This window comes from Chelonia mydas, chromosome 7, assembly GCF_015237465.2.
Source record: "Chelonia mydas isolate rCheMyd1 chromosome 7, rCheMyd1.pri.v2, whole genome shotgun sequence".
Taxonomy (NCBI): Eukaryota; Metazoa; Chordata; order Testudines; family Cheloniidae; genus Chelonia; species Chelonia mydas.
This window is the reverse complement of record NC_057853.1, coordinates 55,882,420-55,907,945: the sequence shown is the minus strand read 5'-3', so window position 1 is coordinate 55,907,945 and position 25,526 is coordinate 55,882,420. Positions and strand designations below refer to the sequence as shown.

The window sequence follows — 25,526 nt, the reverse complement described above, 5'->3', positions numbered from 1 at the left end:
CTGTCCTGGACTCCTTTCCCCCTCATGTTGTTCTCTCAGGGGATCCTGCCCATCAATTCCCTGAGGGAGTCAGTCTGTTTTTCTGAAGTCCAGGGTCCATATTCCCATCCACTTTTGCTTCCCCTACTAATTCTTCCCAGTTTGTGAGCAGCAGCTCTGCCCCTAGTTGGTTCCTCCTGAACTTGCACCAGGAAATTGTCCCCTGCACTTTCCAAAAACTTCCTGGATTGTCTGTGCACCACTGTATTGCTCTCCCAGCAGATATCAAGGTGATTGAAATCTCCCATGAGAAGCAGGGCCTGCGATCTAGTAACTTCCGTTAGTTGCTGGAAGAATTCCTCATCCACCTCATCTCCCTGGTCCGGTGGTCTATAGCAGACTCCCATCATCACCCTTGTTGCTCACACTTCTAAACTTAATCCAGAGACTCTCAGGTGTTTTTCTGCAGTTTCATACTGGAGCTCTGAACAGTCATACCACTCTCTTACATACAATGCAACTCCCCCAGCTTTTCTGCCCTGCCTGTCCTTCCTGAACAGTTTATATCTATCCATGACAGTACTCCAATCATGTGAGTTATCCCACCAAGTCTCTGTTATTCCAATCACATCATAATTCCTTGACTGTGCCAGAACTTCCAGTTCTCCCTGCTTGTTTTCCAGGCTTCTTGCATTTGTGTATAGGCACTTGAGATAACTCACCGATTGTCCCTCTTTCTCAGTATGAGGCAGGAGCCCTCCCCTCTCACGATCTCCTGTCGTACTTCCTCCCGGTATCCCGTGTCCCCACTTACCTCAGGGCTTTGGTCTCCTTCCCCTGGTGAACCTAGTTTAAAGCCCTCCTCACTAGGTTAGCCAGCCTGCTTGCGAAGATGCTCTTCCCTCTCTTCGTTAGGTGGAGCCCGTCTCTGCCTAGCACTCCTCCTTCTTGGAACACCATCCCATGGTCAAAGAATCCAAAGCCTTCTCTCCGACACCACCTGCGTAGCCATTCGTTGACTTCCACGCTTTGACAGTCTCTACCCAAGCCTTTTCCTTCCACGGGGAGAATGGACGAGAACACTACTTGCGCCTCAAACTCCTTTATCCTTCTTCCCAGAGCCATGTAGTCTGCAGTGATCTGCTCAAGGTCATTCTTGGCAGTATCATTGGTGCCCACGTGGAGAAGCAGGAAGGGGTAGCGATCCGAAGGCTTGATGAGTCTCAGCAGCCTCTCCGTCACATCGTGAATCCTAGCTCCTGGCAAGCAGCAGACTTCTCGGTTTTCCCGGTCGGGGCGGCAGAGAGATGACTCAGTCCCCCTGAGGAGAGAGTCCCTGACCACCACCACCCGCCTCCTTCTCTTAGGAGCGGAGGTCGTGGAACCCCCATCCCTAGGACAGTGCATCTCATGCCTTCCAATTGGTGGAGTCTCCTTCTGTTCCCTTCCCTCAGATGTATCATCTAGTCCACTCTCCACATTAGTACCTGTGGAGAGAACATGAAAATGGTTGCTTACCTGTATCTGCATTGCTGGTACATGGACACTCCCCTTTCTTCTTCTGGAGGTCACATGCTGCCAGATTTCTTCACCGTCCTTCTGTCCCTGCTGCTCAGCCTGCTCTGAATCTTCAGAACGTTGTGTCCGTAGAAGCATATCCTGACGTCTGTCCAGAAAATCTTCAGTTTCTCTTATGCAACACAGGGTCGATACTTGTTTCTCCAGACCTTGAACCTTCTCTTGCAATATGGAGACCAGCTTGCACTTTATACAGACAAAGTTGCTTCTGTCCTGTGGAAGAAAGACAAACATGGCACATCCAGTGCAGGTCACAACAGCTGAATGCTCCCCATCCATATTACCTTCCTTCTACGAGCTTCCTCAGGAGTTGTAGTAACTACTCAGAGAAGCCTGCAAGATGTAAGCCTCAGTGGGCTCTCCCAAGGCAAACTCCCTCTGTTAGCCTCTCAGCTGTTCACCGCTCAGCTGGTTTGCAGCTGACTGGCTTTTTATAACAGTAAGGCCCACTCAAGCCTCACCTGGAACAAAGCACTCCCAATTCACACTTTTCAAACAATCAAGCACATGGTCAAGTACATGTACAGAACTCATTATGCCCCACTTGGGCATACATACATCACACAAGGATATTCATGAGAGTGTTGTCAGGTTTCCAACATAAGAATGGGCATACTGGGTCAGACCCAAGGTCCATCTAACCCTCTATCCTGACTTCCGACAGTGGCCAATGCCAGGTGCTCCAGAGGAAATGAACAGAACAGGTAATGATTGAGTGGTCCATCACCTGTCGCCCATTCCCAGCTTCTGGCAAACAGAGGCTAGGGATAGCATTCTTACCCATCCTGGCTAACAGCCATTTGTCAAGGTTCCTTCCCCACTCTGAACTCTAGGGTACAGATGTGGGGATCTGCATGAAAACCTCCTAAGCTTACTTTTACCAGTTTAGGTTAAAATTTCCCCAAGGTACAAACTATTTTACCTTTTGCCCTTGGAATTTCGCTGCCACCACCAAATGTCTAACCGGTATATTATTAGGAAAGAGTCCATTTGGAAACGTCTTTCCCCCCTCCCCAAAATCCTCCCAAATGTTACCCCCCCCCCTTCCTGGGGAAGGTTTGATAAAAATCCTCAACAATTTGCATAGGTGACCACAGACCCAAACCCTTGGATCTTAAGAATAATGAAAAAGCATTCAGACTCTTAAAAGAAGAATTTTATTAGAAGAAAAAGTAGAAAGAATTACCTCTGTAAAATCAGGAGGGTAAATACCTTACAGGGTAATTAGATTCAAAACACAGAGAATCCCTCTAGGCAAAACCTTAAGTTACACAAAGACACAAAAACAGGAATATCCATTCCATTCAGCACAGCTTATTTTCTCAACCATTTAAAGAAATCAGAATCTAACGCATATCTAGCTAGATTACTTACTAAGTTCTAAGACCCCATTCCTGTTCTGTCCCCGGCAAAAACATCACACAGACCGAGTGAGAGAGGCTTTGTTTCTCCCTCCCCCCAGCTTTTGAAAGTATCTTGTCTCCTCATTGGTCATTTTGGTCAGGTGCCAGCGAGGTTATCCTAACTTCTTAACCCTTTACAGGCAAAAGGGTTTTTCCTCTGGCCAGGAGGGATTTTAAAGGTGTTTACCCTTCCCTTTATATTTTTGACACCATTGATGGACCTATCCTCTGTTCTGCCCCTGGGGTGACAGAACCTTGATTGTCACATCTGTCTTTCAGGCTCTGTCCCAGCCTCTCTCACAGATGTATCCTGCAGCCAGCCCAGCTCAGGGAGCAGTGGGGACAGGTGATCTCATCCTCTCAAACCAAGCAACATGGGTCTTATTGAGGCTCAGATGGCAGGTCCCATGCATCTCCTGGAGGTAAGAACCGTTCACTCTTCCTTTCACTTGCGGCTCTTGCAACAAAGATGGTGCTCCTGCTACATTTCCAGGTTGGGAGCTTTCCCTCTCCCTGGATCACAGCACTGGTACAGAGACCTATTTCTCATCATGATATCCTCATTTTATTCTCAGAGCATGTGTCCAGGATCCTGGATAATGTTTTCTGCAGGAGATTTGAGCGGGGAGAGATCACTCATGCTCATGACCCAAGAGTCTTCAACCCGGGTCTGCAGGGATAATGGGAGCAGCCACACTCCAACCCTCCACCTGGAAGCCTGCTGAAAATTGCTTACCTAGCACCCATGAAGTTCAGCCCCAGTTTGAGGCTCCGCTCCTGAGGTCCTATTGGAGGAGTCCTAGAGAAGCTAATTGGCCTTCTGGCCCTGCTTAAGGCAGCAGCAGGAATAGGAAGCTGACTGAACACTGGGGCTGCTCCCTGTTATGGACCGTGTGTTGCCTGTTTCTGATGCCGCTCCCCTGGCGTGATTTCCTGGCATCTGATTTGTGATTGTGATTGCAAGATTGTCTTTTGCTTCTGATCTTCCAGTATCCTGACCCAGCTGACTCTTGACTCCTGTCACGTGAATGTGGACTCTGGCTCTTATCAGCAGGTCTGGCTGCCCTTGACCCAGCCGTGACATTGACTTTCATACAATTTCTCCAATGCCCTTTTCTGCTCTCCAGCTCTGCTCCCTCCAGCAAGATACTGCAGTACCTTGGCTCCCACAGTCCTAGTTGCCTGCTATTCAAGGGCTGAGGGGTAGTGCTAGCATTGCCTACACCGCCACCCCAGCTGCTTTTCCCATGGGAATCTCCTTAGAGCAGAGGAGAAATCTGCTCTTCTCTTAGGATCAGTCCCAGCAGTAATTCCACCCATCCTGGGATCAGGGATACACCTTGGCCTGTGAGGTAGGTAGGAGTAGAGGCTGAGGCTGCAGCAGTTTCCACCAGAGGACACCACCCTGCCTTTCTATGGTCTGACTAGGGCTCACCATCCATCCTGGAACTGAACACCAGATGAGAGCCGATAGATTGTCCTTGGTGGGCCATGTTCTTGTGTGTGATGGAGCTGTGTGCCAGAGGGGGCCAGGAGCAGATGCCCCACGCATGACCAGGACTGGGCTAAAGAGCCTGTAATGCTAGGTGAGTCAAACCATGGCCACATATAGACACCTTGGGCACCCATGCGGACTGAATCTGGCCCTTCGCTACCAAGACCACAACTCATTCCAACTTGAGTAATTACGGTAGTGACCCCTGACAACTCCTTTGTTGTCCCTGTTAGCTGGGGCACAGGAATGGAAAGTAACTAGCTGCGAGATCACACACAACGTCACTGACAGAGGCAGGACTGAAGCACAGTGTTGATACCAGTCCAGCTCCAACCACTAGACTCCACCCACTTCCAAAGCCAGAGAATCCAGGAGCTCTGACTCTGACAGCTTGGCCTTAAATAATCAACTTCCCTCCAACTCAAGAAGCCATAGAAGGGACCAGCTGCTGAGCTTCCCTTTGCAATGCCACTGTCATTGAGCGAGCAGACTCTGCCACTGTTTTCCCTCTTGTTGCTCCTATCACCCTATTGTAACTCCCCCACCCCAGCATCTAGCCCTCCATTAATGTCGCCTTTTTAATACCTACCTGTGGGCACTGTTCCCTCTAAGCTGTGCATGTGTGCTTGTGCACACAGATCCTAAACCCCGCACACACAGTGAAACACCAGACACACAAAAATTTGCACAGAAGAAATATTTTGCGCACATGGCCTGTCAAAAATTTGCACAGAAGAAATTTTTTGCATACACGGCCTGTCAAAAATTAGAGGGAACATTGCCTGTGGGCTTTGTCACCTGCCCCCTTTGAACCCAGTTTAAAGCCCTCCTCACTAGGTTAATGAGCCAGTGTCTAAAGATGCCTTTCCCCTTCTTGGTCAACAGGAACCTGTTTCTTCCCAGCAGATCTTCTTCCCGGAACAGCATCCCATTGTTGAGGAAGCCAAAGCCCTCCTGTCAACACCATCTGCTCACCCATGAACTCATCTCCAGGATTTGTGTCCCTGTCTCAGGAGAAGCTGGAGAGCCCGGGAGTTTGGAGGCCTGGTTTCCATGGAGCCATGATCCTAGGAGCCCTGGTGCTGCAGCAATCCTCCAAGTGGACTGACAAGGAGCTGGAAACCCTGGCTGCCAAGCTCCTTGCCAGGTGGGCTGCTGAGGAGCCAGGGGTACTGGGAGCCCAGGCTACTAAGGGGTCTGAATATCCTGTTCTGAATATGTTATTTGGATGTGAATATCTTTTCAATATCTCAGTTTAGGTCATGCTCTAGACATCAGCAAGATCTTTTAAATAACCCTCATTTACAGCCTCCTAGGGTATGTCTATATTAAAAGCACTACAGTGGCACAGTTAAGGCTCTGCAGTGATATGTCCTACATCGACAGAAGTACTAGAGTGGGGAAAATGTCCTTTGCTGGAGAAATGAAGGTTTATCCCTATAGAGGCAGAGTTAAGGTTCTTTGGATGATGTTAGACCATAGCTACAGAGCGGGAGACAGTGTCCTGGAAACCAGTTAGCATGAAAAGGATTTAGGAGTCACAGTGGACAAACCACTCAACACAAGCCCCCAGTGTGACTCTGTGGCATAAAGGTCTTGTATGGTCCTCCAAGGTATAAACAGGCAAGCAGTGAATAGGAGTAGGGGTATGATTTTGCCTTTGTGTGAGACAGTGGTTCTCAAACGTTTGTACTGGTGACCCCTTTCACATAGCAAGCCCCTGAGTGTGACCCCCCATACATTAAAAACACTTTAAAATATATTTAACACCATTATAAATGCTGGAGGCAAAGCGGGGTTTGGGGTGGAGGCAGACAGCTCACGACCCCCCATGTAATAACTTCGCGACCCCCTGAGGGGTCCCGACCCCCAGTTTGAGAACACCTGGTGTAAGACACCGGTGAGATTGGCACTGGAATACTGTGTACAGGTCTGGTGGCCACATTTTTAAAGGAATATTGAATAATTGGAGAAAAGAGTCACAAAAATGATTCAACGGCTGAAGAAAACGCCTTACAGCAAGTGCCTTAAACAGCTTATTCTGTTTAGCTTCTCAAAATGAAGACTCAGAGGTGACTTAATTACAAGGAATAAGCACCTTCAAGGGGAGAAAATAGCGGCTATTAAAAGGCTGTTTAATGTAGAGGGGAAAGGCAGAACAAGAACCAGTGACTGGGAGCTTAGGCCAGAGAAGCCCAAATTAGAATGAGGCATGTTTTTTATAGTGAGGCTGATTAACCACTGAACAGACTACCAAGTGGTGAACTGTCCACCTCTTTAGATCTTCACATCAAGATTTGTTGCCTTTCTGGCATAGCTGCTGGCAGGGCCGTCCCTAGACATTTTGGTGCCCTACGCAGCCCCCCGTTGCGGGGAGGGGAGAAGGGGGCTGGCCCCAGGCCTCTGTGTATGGGGAGATTTTGGCAAACCAATAAAGTGCCTGAAACCACTACTGCTTATTGCTAAAAGCAGCCAAGTCACCAGGCTGTAAAGTGGCCATACAGCAGCCTCAGTTTGACCAAGGCAGGAGGAGAGGGGGTTTTGGGTGCCACAGAAAGGGCAGCTTGACCCCACATCCTTCCTGATAAGAATTGTGTTGAAGTTGCTGATACATGCATTTTAGAAGAGCAGGATGTGCCCTCAGGAATGTGTCTGTTAGGGCCTCAAGGCTGCAAACTCTGGGAAAAACCCACACCTGGTTAATAATAGAAGGAAACCTCTTGCTGGACCATTGAAACCACTTGCTTGACAAGTTTTCTTTAAGGAACAAATCATTGCAGTACAAATAAGGGGGAAAAGGTTTGAGCCGGTGGGACTGCTCGCTTCCTCTGGATGCATCTTGTGGTCCCCGCCGGCAGACGGGTTGCCCCTGTGCCACTCGAGAGCCACACTCCGCTCCAGTAATTATCGAGGCTTGGGGGTGTTTTACTAACCTGTTGCGGACGTGTGTAAGTGCTTGAGACTAAGTAAAGTTTAGCTTTAAGTGAAAGCACTCTTGTGTTGTCCTGTTTGTACCAGCCATCTATCGGTCAGATGGCTGTGGCTCCCAATTTATTTCCTGACGCCACCTCGCACAGAGTAAAAGTTACCAAGAGCTTTGGGTTGAAAGAACCCCAGGTAGCATCCACGGGGGGGTGTCCCCAGGCCTCCGTGGGGGGGCGGGGGAGGGCTGCACCCAAGGTCTGTGGGGGGCAGGAGCAGGCTTGGGGGGCAGGGGGAGAAATCACCCCCTAGCACAAGCTGGAGGAGCGGGTTGGGGCCGGGTCGCTCCACTACCTGCCCCCCGGTGATTGCAGGGCAGGCCTGACTCCACACTCATGGGGCAGCGGGAAGTGGAGTGTCCCAGCCCCAGCCCACTCTGCTCTGCTCCCCTGGCTCCCAGCCTTGGGGGGCAGAGGGGAACCACCCCCTAGCACTCACCGGCGGTGCGGAGCAAGCCAGGTTTCTCCACTACCTGCCGCCTGGTGAGTGCAGGGCATGCCTGACCCCTGCTGCAGCCCCTGGGACTTAGTTCAGGGGAAGGGGTGGAGTGGGGGCGGGGCTGCGGCAGAGCAGGGGTGGGAAGAGGTGGGGCCAGGGTGGAGCAGGGGCAGGGGCTTTGGAGAAGGGGTGGAGTGGGGGCAGGACGAGAGAGGGGGCAGCTTTCCTGGCTGGCTCAGCTGGCCTGGGTGTCAGGCTGGCCGCTGGAGCAGCACGCAGCTGCGTAGTTTGCGTATGGATAAGGATGGCCCTGGGTGCTGGAACTAAGGGTGTGGAGGATGCTGCAGTACCCCGTGACTTGAGGTGGTTTCCATTATACACAGGATTTACAGTTTGGTTCAATGGTTCTCAGCCCCCCCACCCACTATAAACATTGTTCCAGCACCCTTGCTTTCTGGAAGATCTGGTTGTCAAGCATAAGTTATTGGGCTCAAAACATTGTTCACTGGGTGAATGGCCTGTTCTATACAGGACATCAGACTAGAGGATCTAGATTCTTCTGCCTTAAAATCTATGACTCAATGTTAGTTCTGCATTTCCAAACTTTGAAACCACTGGTTTTCTTTTAAGCTCCACGCTGACCTGAGGAGTTGGTCCCTTCACATCCTGTTTCATTAATTTCTCCTGGACCCTGATCCAAATCCCACTGAAATAAATGGGAATATTTCCATTGACTTCCGGGTCATGTCAAGTCTTGCATCTCAGAGTCTTAATGTTTCAGTTTGAAACCAAGAGTTGTACAGGTTCAATATAAGAGGAGCAGGACTCTCACAACATTTTTTAAAGGTTAACCAAACTTTATGAAATATTCAAAAAGGTTCAGGATTCGGTTTGAATTTTTATCAAACATTCAGCTTGGTGTTTTTCTTAAGTGTCTGCTGCTCATCGATCCATACGAGAGAGCAGCATGAAAAGGAATGATCATTATATGTGTATAATGACCCAGCTGGCACCAAGGCGATGAGAAACATTAACCACATGAGTGGGGAGAAAGGAGGATTTCAGGATGGTTTGGGCAGTTTTACAGAGATTCAGTTTATGATTAATTTTCATGCTCGGTCAGTGACCACATGAGCAAATGGAGATGATATATTCATAAAATTCAAAGGAGTTCATTCCTAGTATGATGACTCCGGTCACCTTTGTTAGTCCAGAGGTTATCTTGTTAATTCAGAGGAACTGACAGCTCCTATTTGCTAATTGCTTGCACCCACTTTTGCTGTATACAATATAAAAAGCGAGGATCTACTTTTCCTTTCTTTTATCCTGCCAGAATCCAGAATAACTGCTGCACTCTGCAATGGAAACTCTGGAAGCAACAGCTGTTTTCCTGGTGATTTGTATCCCTTCGCTTCTTTTCCTTTTGGCATGGAGAAAGGTGTCTGGAAGCGGGAGGCTGCCTCCTGGGCCTGTAGCTTTTCCCATCATAGGGAACACACTGCAGCTGAATATGAAGAACTTGCCCAAACATGTGGAGGAGGTAAGGGTGTTTTCTTGGTATCAGTTATGGGGTTTTAGGTGGACATTAAGCAGAGCCTGGCACAAGCCTAGCATGGTGGCAATTCCATGTCACTCATCTCAAATTTCTGACTCATTTTTTCCACTAAACAATCAATTGTGGATGCTAGATGTAAACTGTTCAGGATAATATACTGGTCTTCTTAGAGGGGTCTTATTCACAAGTAATCCAGAGTGCCCCCTGTAGCTGCCTGCGATGGGTACAAATTATAACAGGGTGGGGTCTACTGTGTTATGTAAGGAAATGGCAGTCAGGTGCCTTGGGTTCTGTTCCTACCTCTGCTACAGACTCCAGGTGTGCTTTTGGGTACCATGCTTAATCTCTCTCTGCCTTAATTTCCCCATCTGTAAAATTGCTCTCATGATATTTGCCTACATCACAAAACGATGGTAAGGCAGAAACTGCAGATTAGCTTTGAAGAAATGACGTTGTAGTGTCCCATGTTCTGGCATTTTAGCCAGCTCAGCAAGCACAGCCTGGGATTGGACAGACAGGCTGGATTCTTTCCTTCTCGCAAACCATCACAAATAATGAGGTTGTACAGGACAAATGTTGCCCCCAGTCACAGCTGTTCACCTTTATTCTCTTCTCATCATGCCCTGAGATACAGATGTGTTTGTCCATTTATTTGCAGAGGTGTAATCAATTGGAAATTGAACAGTAATTCTGCTGGTGATGTAAACGGGAAACAGAATCTCACTTTTCTCTGTCCTTGGCTCTGCAGGGCTGACAAGAGTAAAACAAAGGGAAACTCTGTCCTGTCATTATAAAATCAGCTGACATGACTGAATAAACGCAGGCAGCATTTCTGTGGTGTTAGAAGTGTCATTTTTACATAGCACTCAAGATCACTATTTAAAGGCCCCATATTAATGTAGTCTGCTCTTATAATGAGGTAATTGTATAACACATATAGAATTATCTTTGGAAGGCACTAACACATCTATAGGGAAAAATGTCAAAAATGTATTAAGATAAAGTGAAGCACTGAAAGATCAGGAAGTCCCAGATCCTCTAAGATATGTAGGCATCTAACTCTCATAGAAATCAATGGAGTTAGGCTCCTAAACACTGTACCTTGGAGGATCTGGGCTGAAATGGCCAAGTCTGCATGGTGATCAGTAGTAAACTTGCCTAGTATTAGCTCAGTGGCATGAGAGCACTTTCATCAGTTTGTAATTTGATCTACACACATTCTTATTTGTAATTAAGTGGATCTAAGTTCAAACTTACTGTCTTTTGTGTTAAACTTTCACAGCTCAGTGCAAAATATGGCCCAATTTTCACAATATACTTTGGCTCAGTACGTGTTGTGGTGCTGTATGGATATGAGATTGTGAAGGAAGCTCTGATTGGTCTCGGGGACGAGTTCAGTGGAAGAGGAAGTATGCCAATATTTGAAAGAATCTCCAAGGGAAGAGGTACATTTCAAGTAACGTCAGCATATAGAGGAGAACACAACTGCAAAGACAAAAGGGAAACAGCTGGAGTTTCATTCATAGAGTAGTAAAAGTTGGATAAATAGTCTTGGTTTCAGGAAAGAGCCCATTCCCTATTGTGCCACTGTTGCCCCAGAATTCGACATTCATGCATGTACCCCAGAACTTGACAGTACAGCAGTCAGCCATAATGTACGTTCAGCCACTGCCAGCTGAAAACCAAGTATCACATAGCTAGGAATAATCTTAGGCCTTTTTGAGACAAGGTCAGACAGCTGCACGCTTGCAGTTTGTTAATCAGAATGGGAGGATGGGATAGAAAGTTATGGAGGAAAGTGAGTGAATAGCGACCTTGGTTTTTAGGTGCCCCTGACATATTGTTGTTATGGCTAGAAATACCAGAAATGTTTTGAGCTAATGAGTAGTTTGTTGAAATTAGGAGAATTGAGGACCCAGTAGAGATTATTATGCTGACCCACTAGGAGTCACTATAACTTAAGTGCTTTGTTAGAGTTAGCTATAAAAGATTGGGTAAAAGTAAATACCTCGGAGCAGTCTGAGGGAGCTTTTCTTTGGGAAAGGAGCTGATGTCTAAACTCCCTATCTGCCAGACAGAAAGAGGGCCCCTGGAAGTCCGATTGGTGATTACTCAAAATCATCTCAGATTGTGGGTAACTATATCTGGGATGTTCCAAACCTATTGCTTATGTCTGTGTGTGCTTAATATCTAATAAATCATAGATTTACATAAAAGCACGCTTATATCAATAATTTATCAGATGGAATTGCTGTGTTCTCATTGATTTATTCCTGACGCTGCCTGGAGTGAAACAGTTAAGTTACCACAGTTTTGGGTTCTGAAAACACTGGGTAACATCACTGGTTCACTGACATGGATGGTTCCGAGCATGTCACTACAGGTTTATGACAGTTAACGGCCAGGCCAGTCTACCTTACAAGGTACAGAATACAGACAGGAAAGCAGGGCTGGAGAGGCAAAGAGGGTCAGAACAAACCATGAATTTCTATCCTCTTCCTCCCGTGTCCTCACAAGTATAGGTATAGCCCATTTGTGCTGGAAATGGCCCAACTTCATTATCATACACATTGTAAGGAGAGTGGTCACTTTAGATAAGCTATTACCAACAGGAGAGTGGGTTTGTGTGTGGGCGGGGAGAGAAAACCTGGATTTGTGCTAGAAATGGCCCAACTTGATTATCATACACATTGTAAGGAGAGTGATCACTTTAGATAAGCTATTACCAGCAGGAGAGTGGGGTGGGGGGAGGTATTTTTTCATGCTTTGTGTGTATAAAAAGATCTTCTACACTTTCCACAGTATGCATCCGATGAAGTGAGCTGTAGCTCACGAAAGCTTATGCTCAAATAAATTGGTTAGTCTCTAAGGTGCCACAAGTACTCCTTTTCTTTTAGCCCATAAGCAGTAAAGGATTATTTGTATTATTGTTTTACTTGGGTGTCTCAGTTTTTAAGGTTTTTTAGTAGTAAGGAATTAATAAATATGGAAGCACCAAGAAGTCCTTTTCAGGAAGTCTTTTATCTTGTTTCTGCATTAAGTGAAGTATATTTACATTACAATCACAGTGACTGTGAAAACAACCTTCAGTATATATACTTGATTACACAGAAAAAAAAACACTTGAAAGGAACGTTATTGAGGTTGTAAAGTCAAGCACTCAGAAGTTAGGAATTGCTAGAATTAAGATTCCCTATGCAACTGCACAGACATCTGAGTTAATGGAATAACTGATAGCAGCAGTAGCTTGTCATCTCACATGTGAACAGGCACCAGGATCTGTGAGGTGCTGGTGCATGCCAGTAAAGACCGAACCTTTGGAGATTTTAGCTGCTAAATTCTAAGTCTCTATTAAGCATGTGTGAAATATGATTTTTTCAAAGGCTTGTAACTTGGGCACATTGTGGGAAATCACTGAAAATGAAGTGGCCTATAATGGCCAATTAACACCTCTTCAGTGGTGGGATAATGGAGGGTTAGTAGTCAGCAGGGTGTCTTATAACTATTGTAATGGGCCATAAAAATAGTGTTTCTTTAAGAGTGAACCTCTTTTGCAGTCTGTCCCATCTTGTTTTTAGCTTGGACACGCTAATTAACTGCTGCAGACCTGAGGAAGAGCTCGGTGCAGCTCAAAAGCTTGTCCTTCCACCAACATAAGTTGATCCAATAAAAGATATTACCTCACCTACCTTGTCTACGTCATGTCCGGGGTCCAACATGGCAACAGCAATACTGCGAACAGTAATTGCAATGTAGCAGTAATGTCGTCTCCTTAGTAGAAAACAGGCACAATATCGGTTAAGTTGAAGTTGAGTCACCAATGTTTGGGTATTTTTTTCAAATAGGCAAACTGAGTCTGACCCTCTCTCCTTTCATTCCTGTTCTCTTCCCTTTTCCAGGTATTGTTTTCAGCAATGGGGAGCAGTGGAAGCAGCTTCGCCGATTTGCCCTCACTAATCTGAGAAATTTTGGGATGGGGAAGAAAAGCATTGAGGAGCGTATCCAGGAGGAAACCCATTTTCTAGTGGAAAGACTCAGAAACACACATGGTGGGGATTGTTTCATGTCCGTTGGAAATTGAGGAGTCAAAGACTCTTGTCTTTCTGTTTTTCATTATATTAATTGTTTTGTTCAAACGTCTTGTAACTCAAGCCATCAACTGCACATATAACAACCTGTGTTAACGTAATGGGAAAGGATGTGTGCAACTTTCCAGAGAGGACCATTTCTGGCTGTTTCTTTCTCCCCTTTTCTCCCCTCTGATCTGTGATCAATAAGCAAATGAAAGATATTTGTCTAGAGTGTATAGACACGAACACAGTGAGCCATATTAGAGCGGGTTAGTTCCAGTGTGCTGGGTTAAGAAGACCCCCAGGCCTACAGTTTGCTTCTTCTAATTTTTTTCTCGGCTAGATATCTGATACATGTTTGGCACCTTCATTCTATAGCAGCAGTTCTCAACCTGTGGTGCACGGGCCACATTCAGCCCAATTAGCACACAGCTGCAGCCCAGCTCAGCTGTCTGCTAAAGGTTGGCCCACATGCCAGGTCCCCTGGGTTCCTGGCTGCCCAGCGAAGGGGTCTGGGCTGCCGGCACGAGTTTTGGGGGTCCAGGGCTCCCAGGCGGCCCAGCAGGTTCAGGGGAAGCCGCCTGGCCCTACAAGCTCTGGAGTCTGAAGCAGCCATGCGGCGAGGGTCCAGGATCGGGGCGGCTGGCCAGCCCTATGGGGTCAGGGGCAGGCAGCCGGCTGGCCCTGTGTGGCAGGGGTCCAGGATCCAGGGTCGGGGTCAGGTCCCTACTGCTGCTTCCCCACCAGCTGGTCCCAAGGGCTGGGATCCTTTCTGTGAAATGGGCCCCAAGTCAGACAGGCAGGTGTCACTCAGAGAGGGACTGGTGACCCCTGGTCAGACCAGAGTGTGCCATGGTGCAGAGCAGAGTGAAAACTGATTGCCAGCAGAAAAAGTGGTGGTTGTTTAATTTAGCATGTGAGAGGTAAGAGTGGGGATTGGGGCAGCCCTAACCCACCCTCCCCAGGGAATATTGCTGTCAGCCTCACCTTGCCCTGGGGTGGGAGATCCACAACGTCCTCGTGTTGCCAGGGACTCTGATGCTAAGGGTGAAGACACTGAATTAAAACTGATTCTTTTTAGTTTTGTTTTGCTCCAGGGCGGCCCTTTGACCCCACCCTCTTCCTTACCCACGCTGTCTCCAATGTCATCTGCTCCATCATCTTTGGGGACCGGTTTGACTATGAAGATAAGAAGTTTGTTACTTTAATTAGTCTTGTACAAGAAAATGACAAGCTCCAGCGCTCTCCCTGGACAGCAGTATGTTCAGGGGTTTATTTTATTCTCCTCATTTGTATTGAGGGAGGGAACAGAGATTTATTTCTTTAACTATTAATTTTCCTTAAACAAGTGTTATTTCAGGTTCCCATAATGGTCTTATTCTCTTCATTAGGATGCAGCTACTACCAAACCCAGCCTCAAACTTGTTTCTAAGTCATGTTTAAATTCCCAGATAAAACACTTCATTAGCTCAGAATTAAGTTTGATTAAGGATATTCACTATCAACATTATTGGTAAAAAATCAAGAAAGTTGCCAGTTAAAATGTTAAGATCCACACCAATCACATCACATGCCTTATCCCATAAGCAATATGATAGTGAATGTGATCATATTTCTCACCTCCAAAGCAAACTTTCTTTCACTTCCAGCTCACAGCCAACCACCAGACACATCCCCATTCCTGAAAATCTCGCTAATTGCACAATGAAGGGCCAAACTCTTTGTTGGCATAACTCAGTCAAAATAAAGGGAGTTACACCACAAGAGAGAATTTGACCCATTTACTGCCACCTCAGGAAGTCTAAAGTATATTTTCCTTTTAAAGACTATAATGGTTTATTGCTGCTTAAGAAAATCTGTGGTCAGAACTAAGATTGGACGCTTGAGTGGTTTTTTTTGTTTGTTTTGTTTTTTAGTAAAAGGATGTGTGTACTGGGGTGGTTTTATGTGGGGAAAAATGAAGTGTACCTTAGCTGATATAACTGAATGTCACTGCTGTTTTTGTGAGGAATTTATGTATGTTCGATAGCCTGACTTAGCGGAGTTCACAACGATCTGTTGAATCCATTTTCATAAGAAGGTGCCACAGAAATATTGTATTGTTCTGCTGTACTTGAATCATTTGAGTGAACACGATGATTATCTGTTGTGTCCAGATATATCAAGCTGTGTTTTTCTTTCATCCTTTATAGCTGTATGTTTTTTTCCCGACTTTTATGGATTACATCCCTGGGCCTCACCAGGCGTTATTTAAAAATGCTCAGGAGTTCAGAAGATTTGTTCTGGAGAGAGTGAAGATGCACAAAGAGTCTCTGGATCCCAACTGCCCTCAAGACTTTATTGATGCTTTCCTCATCAAAATGAAAGAGGTATGTGAGGGCAGCAGCCCTTCCCCTTTCTTGTAGAATGGGTTATATGTATCATCGGGATTAATTTGTTAAGCAATAACAGAGGACAGGGCTTTGGAGAAGGCCCGAAGGGGAGACATGGTCTCTGCCCAAGGAACATACATTATAATGGTCAAACTCTACTCTTCTCTCCTCCTTCATATAAAGAAAAAAATCACCTTATTGCACAGAAAAGACCCAATGCACCACAGTAATACAGCTGTAATGTCAGGTGCTATGGGCCATTTTTGTGGGCTTTTTATAATGATCAGAGGTGGGTCACCTGTTGGGTAGAAGAATATATATTTGAATATATCCTACAGTTCTACCGTCAATAATCAAAGATCTTCACCAAATCTTTTTTCAGGAGCATAAGAATGTCCAGTCAGAATTTAATGTGGAAAGTTTGGTACGAAGCACAGTAGAATTATTTATCGCTGGAACAGGGACAACCAGCATCACTCTGAAATATGGACTCCTGATTCTTCTGAAATATCCAGAAATAGAAGGTAGCAGTCTTCCCCCCCGCCCCCTGCACACACAAAATGTTAGGTCCTAGGGTACATGAGGAATACATGACCAGTAAATGGATACAGAGCATCTCCCCTTCAGTCACCAGAGGCGCCTGGCCTGGCAGTGACCCATGTTATTGTAACATGGTGATGGTTCATTAGTTTATGTGAAGTGGGTTGAAGATGTGTTGGGTGGGGGACGACGGTTTCATACTCCAGTTCCCTGCAGGCACACGTTCTCATTCAAAAAGCACCATTACAATGGGCATTACTTGTCCCCGTATTGACAGTCTGAGCAAAGGGGCCAAAGGCTAAATAGGCCATTGTGATTGAATTCCTCTCTCAATCCAGATCAGTGTAGTTTCTGTAACCCCAAATTGACCAGGTTTGTTATAATCCCAAATTGCAGATAGTGTGATACAATGGTGGCAAATCTATGGAAATCCTCCTTTACCATTATTGTTAAGCCTCATTAATCTGATGACAGAGAAAGTCCATGAAGAGATTGACCGTGTGATTGGCCAAAGTCGAAGCCCCTGCATGGCGGATCGAAGCCAGATGCCCTACACAGATGCTGTGGTACATGAAATCCAGAGGTTCTTCACTTTTGCCCCGTTAGGTGTCCCACGTGCTGTGACTAGAGATGTTCATCTCAAACAGTACCTTATTCCCAAGGTCAGTTCTCAATGTGTCTGTGAAAGGGTGGGTTCTTTTACCTTTTTCACCTTTTAATTTTGAATTATTCACAATAGAAATGCTTCAACTAGATTTTGTGTGGTGGGTTTTTTTTTTTTTTTTTGCTCTTTTACCAATTATTATTGAATCCCTCCAAGCCTCTGCATGAAGCAGAACAGCAGTTTGCAATCTGCAGGCTGGACTTTTCTTCCAGGACAGGGTTTCAGATCCTAGCTGTGGCATTTAGCTAATATGCAGAACCATTTTCTTCTTTTGAGGCTGAAGGGATTTTGTTTCTGGGAAATTTCTTGGTACAGTTAGTTCACAAACAGAACAACACAGGAAAGTTTAAAAGGTATGAGAGCCCTCCCAACCTTTGCTTATTTCTGGAACAGAATGCAAGCCAATAAATACAAATATGAAACAAAACAAAAACTATACTTCAAGGTTAAAGTATTTTTAATAGTGAGCCAAGCTTACACAGTTAATTCTTGGTTTTTGTTTACTAAATAATGAAAAATAGACTTGGATTTATATTAAATAGACTAATAGATTCTTATGCTAGACAGGACCATTGTGATTGTTTAGTTTGATGTCCTATATAACACGTGCCATGGAACTTGTCCAAGAACAGATCTTTTAGAAAAACATCCAATCTTGATTTTAAAAAATTGTCAGTGATGGAGAATCCACCACGACCCTTGGTAAATTGTTCCGATGGGTAATTACTCTAACCGTTAAAAACTTCCACCTTATTTCTAGTCTGAAATTGTCCAGCTTCAGCTTCCAGCCACTGGACCATGTTACACCTCTCTCTGTTAGATTGAGGAGCCCATTATTAAATATTTGTTCCCCAGGCACTTATAGATACTTAGGGACCATTATCAAGTCACCCCTTGACCTTCTCTTCATTAAACTAAATATATTGAGCTCTTTGAGCGTATCACCATAAGACATGTTTTCTAATTCTTTAATCATTTGAGCTCTGGGCACCAGAACTGGACACAGTATTCTGGCAGGGATCTCACCAGTGCCAAATACAGAAGTAAAATAACCTCGCTACTCCTACTCGAGATTCCCCTGTTTTGCATCCCAGGATAGCATTAGCTTATTTGGCCACAGCATTACACTAGGAGCTCATGTTCAGCTAATTATCCACCACAACGCCCAAATCTTTTGAAAAGTGATTATTTTACTAGGCTAGAAGCCGCATACTGTAAGTATGGCCCATCCTCTTTGTTCCCAGAGATGTACATTTACATTTAATTGTATTAAAATGCATATTGTTTGCTTGCGCCCATTCTACCAAGCAAGCTAGATTGCTCTGAATCAGTGACCTGTCCTCTTCAGTATTTGCCACTCCCCCAAGTTTTGTGTCCTCTGAAAACTTTATCAGTGGTGGTTTTCTGTTTTCTTTAATGTCATTGTTAAAAATGTTAAATACAATAGGGCCAAGAACCAGTCCCTGCAGGACCCCACTGAAAACAGACCCGCTCAGTGACAATTTCCTATATACAATTAAATTTTGAGATCTATCAGTTAGCCAGTTTTTAATCCATTTAATATGTGCCATATTAATTTTATATTGTTCTGGTTTTTAATCAAAATATCATGCGATACCAAGTCATGCCTTATAGAAGCCTAAGTGTATTATGTCGTCACTACTACCCCTATCAACCACCCTTGTAATCTCATCAAAAAAGGATATCAAGTTAGTTTGACAGTCTATTTTCCATAACCCCATGTTGATTTGCATTAATTACACTATCCTCCTTTAGTTCTTTATTAATCTAGTCCCATAACATCAGCCCCATTATCTTGCCTGGGTTCGATGTCAGGCTGTTATGCCAGTGATTAACCAGCTCATCCTATTGACCCTTTTTAAAAATTGGCACAGCATTAGCTTTCTTCCAGTCTTCTGGAACTTACCCACTTCTCCAAGACTTATTGAAAATCAACATTAATGGTCCAGCAAGCTCCTTGGCCAGCTCTTTTAAAACTCTCGAATGCAAGTTACCTGGACCTGCTGATTTCAAAATATCTAACTTCAGTAGCTTCTGCTTAACATCCTCTAAAGATACTAATGGACAGAGATAAAAGGCCAGAAGGACAATTGTGATAATCTAGTCTGACCTGTATAACACAGGCCATAGAACCTCCCCAAAAAATTTCTTTGATGTAGCTTCTCTCTCACTGGCAGGGGTATTTTGCTGGGTCTGATATGCTGAATAATAATACTTATCTCCTGTATCTCAAAGCACTTTACCAAGCGGAAGTAGTATTGCTATCCCCATTTTACAGAGGGGAGCAACAAGGGCTCTGACACCAAAAGTGACTTGCCTAAAGTCACTCAGTGTATCCTAGCTCTGCCAATGAATAGTACAAAGGCTGGACTGCAGTTCAGTGGAATTAGCTGTGCTCGTGAAATTTTAATATTTCTGTTTCTGGTTGAAAGCATGACTTTCAGGGGATGCAAGGAAATGAAGAAAAACAAAGACTGATCCCACAGTCCACCTCAGTGAATTTTGGAGGCTTCTCTCTTTTGGATAGTATCCACTTTAACTCTTTTCTTCTGCATTTGCTAATTCAGGGCACCACGATATTTCCTTCACTGAAGTCAGTTCTGTATGACAGCAGGGAATTTCCAAACCCAGAGCAATTTAATCCAGGACATTTCTTGGACGAAAATGGTGCCTTTAAGAAGAGTGACTTCTTCATGCCTTTTTCTGCAGGTAAATTAAGCCATTTTTATTTCAGATCCCAGACTGTCTTCTGGCTTTGCCTTGAACTTCCTAGTGGCTCTCAGACTGTTTAGTGCATAGTGTTTTCACTATGGCCTATGAAGCAGAGTCTCTCACGCTAGCAAAGCATCTATCAGTCTTTAAAGACAGGTTTTAGAGTAGCAGCCGTGTTAGTCTGTATCCGCAAAAAGAAAAGGAGTACTTGTGGCACCTTTAGAGACTGACAAATTTATTTGAGCATAAGCTTTCGTGAGCTACAGCTCGCTTCATCGGATGCATCCGATGAAGTGAGGTTGTAGCTCACGAAAGCTTATGCTCAAATAAATTTGTCAGTCTTTAAAGAGTGTCACTTCCTGCTCATTGTCTGAAGTCAATTTTTTGACTAACTACACACTCCCTTCCTTCTCTTAGCTCTGCCTGGCAACATCGTGTGTAGCTTGTGTGGTGTCTGTCTGGTATAAATTAATCCCTGATATAATGGCCAGACAACACTAAAACTGAATGGAGTACCAAATGTATGGTAAGACAAAGCCAAATGCATAATCATCTGGAGAGATATCCTAGAAATGCAGGGTTGGAAGGGACCTTGACAGGTCATCAAGTCCAGCCCCCTGAGCTGATGCAGGACCACATAACTCTAGACCATCTGTGACAGATGTTTGTCCAGCCTGTTCTTAAAACCCTCCAGTGATGGGGATTCAGCCTGTTCCATAGTTTGACTATCTGTATAGTTAAAAAAGTTTTCCTAATATCTAACCTAAATCTCCCTTGCTGCAGATTAAGCCCATTACTTCTTGTCATACCTTCAATGGACAAGGAGAACAATTGATTCCTGTCCTCTTTATGGACAGCCCTTCACATATTTGAAAACTATTATCGGGTCCCCCCTCAATTGTCTTTCTCAAGACTAAACATGCCCAGTTTTGTTAGTTTCCTCAGCGGTCAGGTTTTCTAAACCTTTGATCATTTTTGTTGCTCTCCTCAGGACTCTCTCTAATTTATCCACATCTTTCCTAAAGCATGGTGCCCAGAACTGGACAGGGTACTTCAGCTGAGACCTCACCAGTGCTGAGCAGAGTGGGATAATTGCCTCCCTGTCTTATATATGACGCTCCTGATAATCCACACCAGAATGTTATTAGCCTTTTTTGCAACTGCATCCCATGGTTGACTTATATTCAATTTGTGATCCACTGTAACCCCCCTGGATGCTTTTCAGCAGTACTACTGCTTAGCGAGCTATTCCCCATTTTATAGTTGTGCATTATAAATGTCCATATATTATAAGCATATTCTCCAATCCATCATCCAAGTCATTAATGAAAATATTGATTAGTACTGGACACAAGAAAGGCCCTTCCGGGACCCCATTATATACACCCTCGCAGTCTGAAAGCAAACCATTGATAGCTACTCTCTGAATACGTTTTTTTTAAAACCAGTTCTGAACCCACCTTATAGTAATTTCATCTTGACACCATTTCGCTAGTTCGCTTATGAGAATGTCATGTGGGTCTGTGACAAAAGCCATATTAAAACCAAGATATATCACATCTACCGCTTCCCCTCTGTTCTCTAGGTCAGTAACCCTGTTAAAGAAGGAAATCAGGATGGTTTGGCATGATTTGCTCTTGACAAATCCATGCTGGCTATTCCTCATAACCCTATTATCTTCTAGGTACTTACCAATTGATTGTTTAATAATTTGTTCCAGTATCTTTCCAGGCTGACTGGTCGACAATTCCCCAGGTCCTCTTTGTTTCCCTTGTTAAAGCTAGGTACTATGTTTTTCCATTTCCAGTCTTCTGGGACCTAAACCATCCTCCATGAGCTCTCAAAGATAATTGCTAACCATTCTGAGATTGCCTCAGCTAGTTCCTAAAATTCATTGGTCCCTGCTGACTTGAATATGTCCAACTTATCTAGACATTCTTTAACCTGTTCTCTCCCTATTTTGGAGTGTGTTTCTTTCCCCTCGTTGTTAATATTAATTGTGTTGAGTATGTGGTCACCATTCACCTTTCCAGTGAAGACAGAAGCAGAAGGTGCATTAAATACCTCAGCCTTCTTGATGTCATCAAGGGGCTACTTAACTTCTCTACTTGAATCTAAGCTACTGAGCCTCCCTGCCACTCTGTTAACAGTGCCTTTCAGCCTTCTTCCTCCACCCTGCTATTCATAACACCCACACCTCTCTACTTGTTACTTCTCTCCTTCTACTCAGTCACCACCATGTCACTCCCCCAGAAAACTGTTTAGCTCATTTGGAAAGTGGATAATCTATTCCTCAAACCCCACATTTTCCCACCCTTCACCCCCAACTGCCTTTAAAATGGCAATATAAGGAACTCAATTCCTCAGATTATCTGTGAGCAGCTTCTTAAACCCACGTACACTTTCATACCTTACTGAACTCTGAGAGACAACCATTACCCTCCATGCACTTGCCCTGAATCACTCTGTGCATCTAACTTTAATCCTGAGGTTTTGCTTCCTTAATAACCATATTTAAAATGTGCTACAAAGAAAGATCTCCAGCATCAACTCAAAATTCCTTTTTCATTGCAGGGAAGCGGATTTGCGTGGGAGAGGGTCTGGCTCGGATGGAGCTCTTTTTGCTACTGACAACGATTTTGCAGAACTTTACCTTGAAACCTGTCGTTGACCCCAAATATATTGATATAACTCCCAAGTCGAGCTTCATGTCAAATGCACCAAAATCATACCAGCTTTGTGTTCTTCCTCGATAAAGACCTTGAAAAGTCACCTCAATACCTTAGACCTGTGCATTAATTTGATTGTCTTTGATTCTGAACTCATTTACACAGTGACAGAAATGAACTCATTGTCTTCAAACAGGCAGATCAATTACTAGTTTTTTTATGTAACTTGGATTTAACAAAATTATGTGTAGTATCAAAAAATAACCATACAATTGACTCAAAAAGCCATGTACAATAATCGTGTAGTGTTCTCAGAAGGGCTCAGGTTGGAACAGAACCTGGCTATGTCTTCAGTTCATTTGTGGTTTGGTTGACAACTATGGAAACTTCTTTAGGCAGCTCTAAGGCTTCTTTATTGACAAAGAGTTGGTAACAGTGTACCAGCCAATGAGAATAAATTGTGATGATGTAATGCTTTTGGCTCAATATCCTATTTTGATAGGCAGAGTTTCTGTGGCATTGGACCGAACTAGAGTTCTCCCTCTCCCGCTCATTCATGCAAGTTAAACTAAGCACAGTGTTAATAAAGTTGCTCCTCATTAATTTTCCAACTCACCTCAACACTTATATATATTTACATATTTATGTACTTTTGTGATACATATTCCAGGTCTGGGACCAAGCTGGGAGGTGCAGATTCATTCACCAAATAGTCACTGAACCAACAAAACATGATGCCAATTTAGATTTGGTATTGGGGGGTAGTGAGGACCTCATGGAACAACTGGTTGTAGGGGAAAACCTTGGTTCTAGTGATCATGAGCTAATTCAGTTTAAACTAAAGGGATGGAAAAACAGAAATTGATCTGCAACTAGGGCCCTTGATTTCAAAGGAGCTAACTTTAAAAACATAAGAGAATTAGTTAGGGAAGTGGATTGGACTGAAGAACTCAAGGATTTGAATGTGGAGAAGGCTTGGAGTTACTTTAAGTCAATGTTACAGAAACTATCTGAAGCCTGCAACCCAACCAAGGGGAAAAAATTTGTAGGGAAGGGCTCCAGAACAAGCTGGATGAGGAAGCATCTCAAACAGGTAATTAAGAGAAAGCAGAAAGCCGACAAGGAATGGAAGATAGGATGGATCAGCAAGAAAAGCTACCTCTTGGAGGTCAGAAAGTGTAGGGATAAAATGAGAACTGCCAAAGGCTAAGCAGAGTTGGACCTTGCGAAGGGAATTAAAACTAATAGTAAAAGGTTTTTTCGGCCATAATAATAATTGGAAAACAATGAAAAAAGAAGTGGGACCGCTAAATTCTGAGGATGGGGGATGGGGGCAGAGAATGAAGATAATCTAGGTGTGGTCCAGCCATGTCCGGATTAACAGGCTTTAGGGGCTTCAGCGCAGGGCCCCGGGCTAAGGGGGGCCCCAGCACTGCAGAGCCCAGGAAGGCTGCCTGCATGCCGTGGCCCCATGCTGCTCCTGGAAGTAGCCAGCTACTGGCACGCCTCTGCAGCCCCTGGCGGGGGGCGGAAGGGAGGCGGCTCTGCATGCTGCCCTCGCCCCCAGCACCATCGCTGCAGCTCCCATTGGCCAGAAGCCAGCCAATGGGAGCTGCAGGGGTGGTGCTTTCGGGCAAGGGCAGCACATGGAGACACGCTGTCCCTCTCCCTCCAGGGGCATGCAGAGATGTGCCAGCAGCCGGCCGCTTCTGGGAGCAGCATGGGCCACGGCATGCAGGCAGGCAGCTTGTCTGAGCCCCGCTGTGCTGACGGCTGGGAGACGCCTGTGGTAAGCGCCTCCCAGCCGGAGCCTGCACCTCGCACCCCCTCCTGCACCTCAATCCCCTGCCCCAGGTCAGAATGCCCTCCTGCACCAAACTCCCTCCCAAAGCCCGTACCCCTCACCCTCTCCTGAACCCCAATGCTCTGCCCCAGCCTGGTGCCCCCTCCTGCACCCAAACTCCCTCCCAGAAAGAAACTAATATAACAGCTGTTCTAAGGTGATAAATAGGCTATTTTGAATTAACTTAACTATATTCTACATGTTTTAAGACTGAAATGTAACCACAGAGCAGCTTTATGTTAATTAAAAGGCAAGTTTAGTATCGCATTAATAGCCTTGATGCCATAATTGTGATAATTTTGTTTTAAATTAGAAAAAAGACTTGTATTCAGGGGCCCCACAAAATCTAATAGCCCCGGGCCCACAGGAGAGTTAATCTGGCCCTGGGTCCAGCCACCTGTGCAATTACTTTGCTTCCATTTTTAATAAGGGTAATGAAAAGCTTCGGGGTAGTGGCAGGTTGGCTAATGGGAATGAAGATATGGAAGTAGAAATTACCACAACCAAGGTGGAAGTCAAACTCAAACAGTTTAATGGGACTAAATCAGGGGGCCCAGATAATTTCCACCCAAGAATATTAAAGGCACTGGCACATGAGATTCCAAGCCCAATAGCAAGGATTTTTAATGACTCTGTAAACTCAGGGGTCATATCTTAGGACTGGAGAATTGCTAATATAGTACTTATTTTTAAGAAACTGGAAGAAAAATGATTTGGGAAACTACAGGCCTGTTACTTTGATCTCAATTGTACACAAGGTCTTGGAACAAATTTTGAAAGTTTTGAAAGAAAGTTGTTACGGACACAGAGGTTAATGGTAAGTGGGATAAAATACAACATGGTTTTACTGAAGGAAGATGGTGCCATACAAACCTGACCTCTTTTTTTGATAAGATAATTGATTTTTTTAGACAAAGGAAATGCTGTAGATCTAATATACCTGGATTTTGGTAAGGCATTTGCTACAGTTCCACATGGGAATTTTTTAGTTAAATTGGAGAAGGTGGGGATTAATATGAGATGTGAGAGGGGGGAAAGACAATAACAGAAAATGTGGAAATGGCAGAGGTGAGTACTGACTTCTTAGTTTCGGTTTTCACCAAGAAGGTTGGTGGCCATTGGACATCTAACATAGTAAATGCCAGTGAAAATGAGGTAGGATCAGAGTCTAAAATAGGGAAAGAACAAGTCAAAAATTACTTAGA

General features: G+C 44.7%; 1 protein-coding gene across 2 annotated transcripts; it reads left to right on the top strand.

Annotated features, from left to right (window-relative positions):
- Positions 1 to 9,067: 9,067 nt before the first annotated feature.
- On the top strand, positions 9,068 to 22,950 carry LOC102941838 (cytochrome P450 2H2). Of its 2 annotated transcripts, XM_007053380.3 has the most exons (9): positions 9,068 to 9,415; positions 10,713 to 10,875; positions 13,330 to 13,479; positions 14,598 to 14,758; positions 15,693 to 15,869; positions 16,255 to 16,396; positions 16,887 to 17,074; positions 19,665 to 19,806; positions 22,384 to 22,950. In XM_007053380.3, the coding sequence occupies exons 1-9, from the start codon at positions 9,236 to 9,238 to the stop codon at positions 22,563 to 22,565; spliced, it is 1,485 nt and encodes a 494-aa protein (XP_007053442.2). In that variant the 5' UTR covers positions 9,068 to 9,235; the 3' UTR covers positions 22,566 to 22,950. The 2 variants fall into 2 exon arrangements, with proteins under 2 accessions (XP_007053442.2, XP_037761437.1); XM_037905509.2 differs by lacking the exon at positions 10,713 to 10,875.
- Positions 22,951 to 25,526: the final 2,576 nt, after the last annotated feature.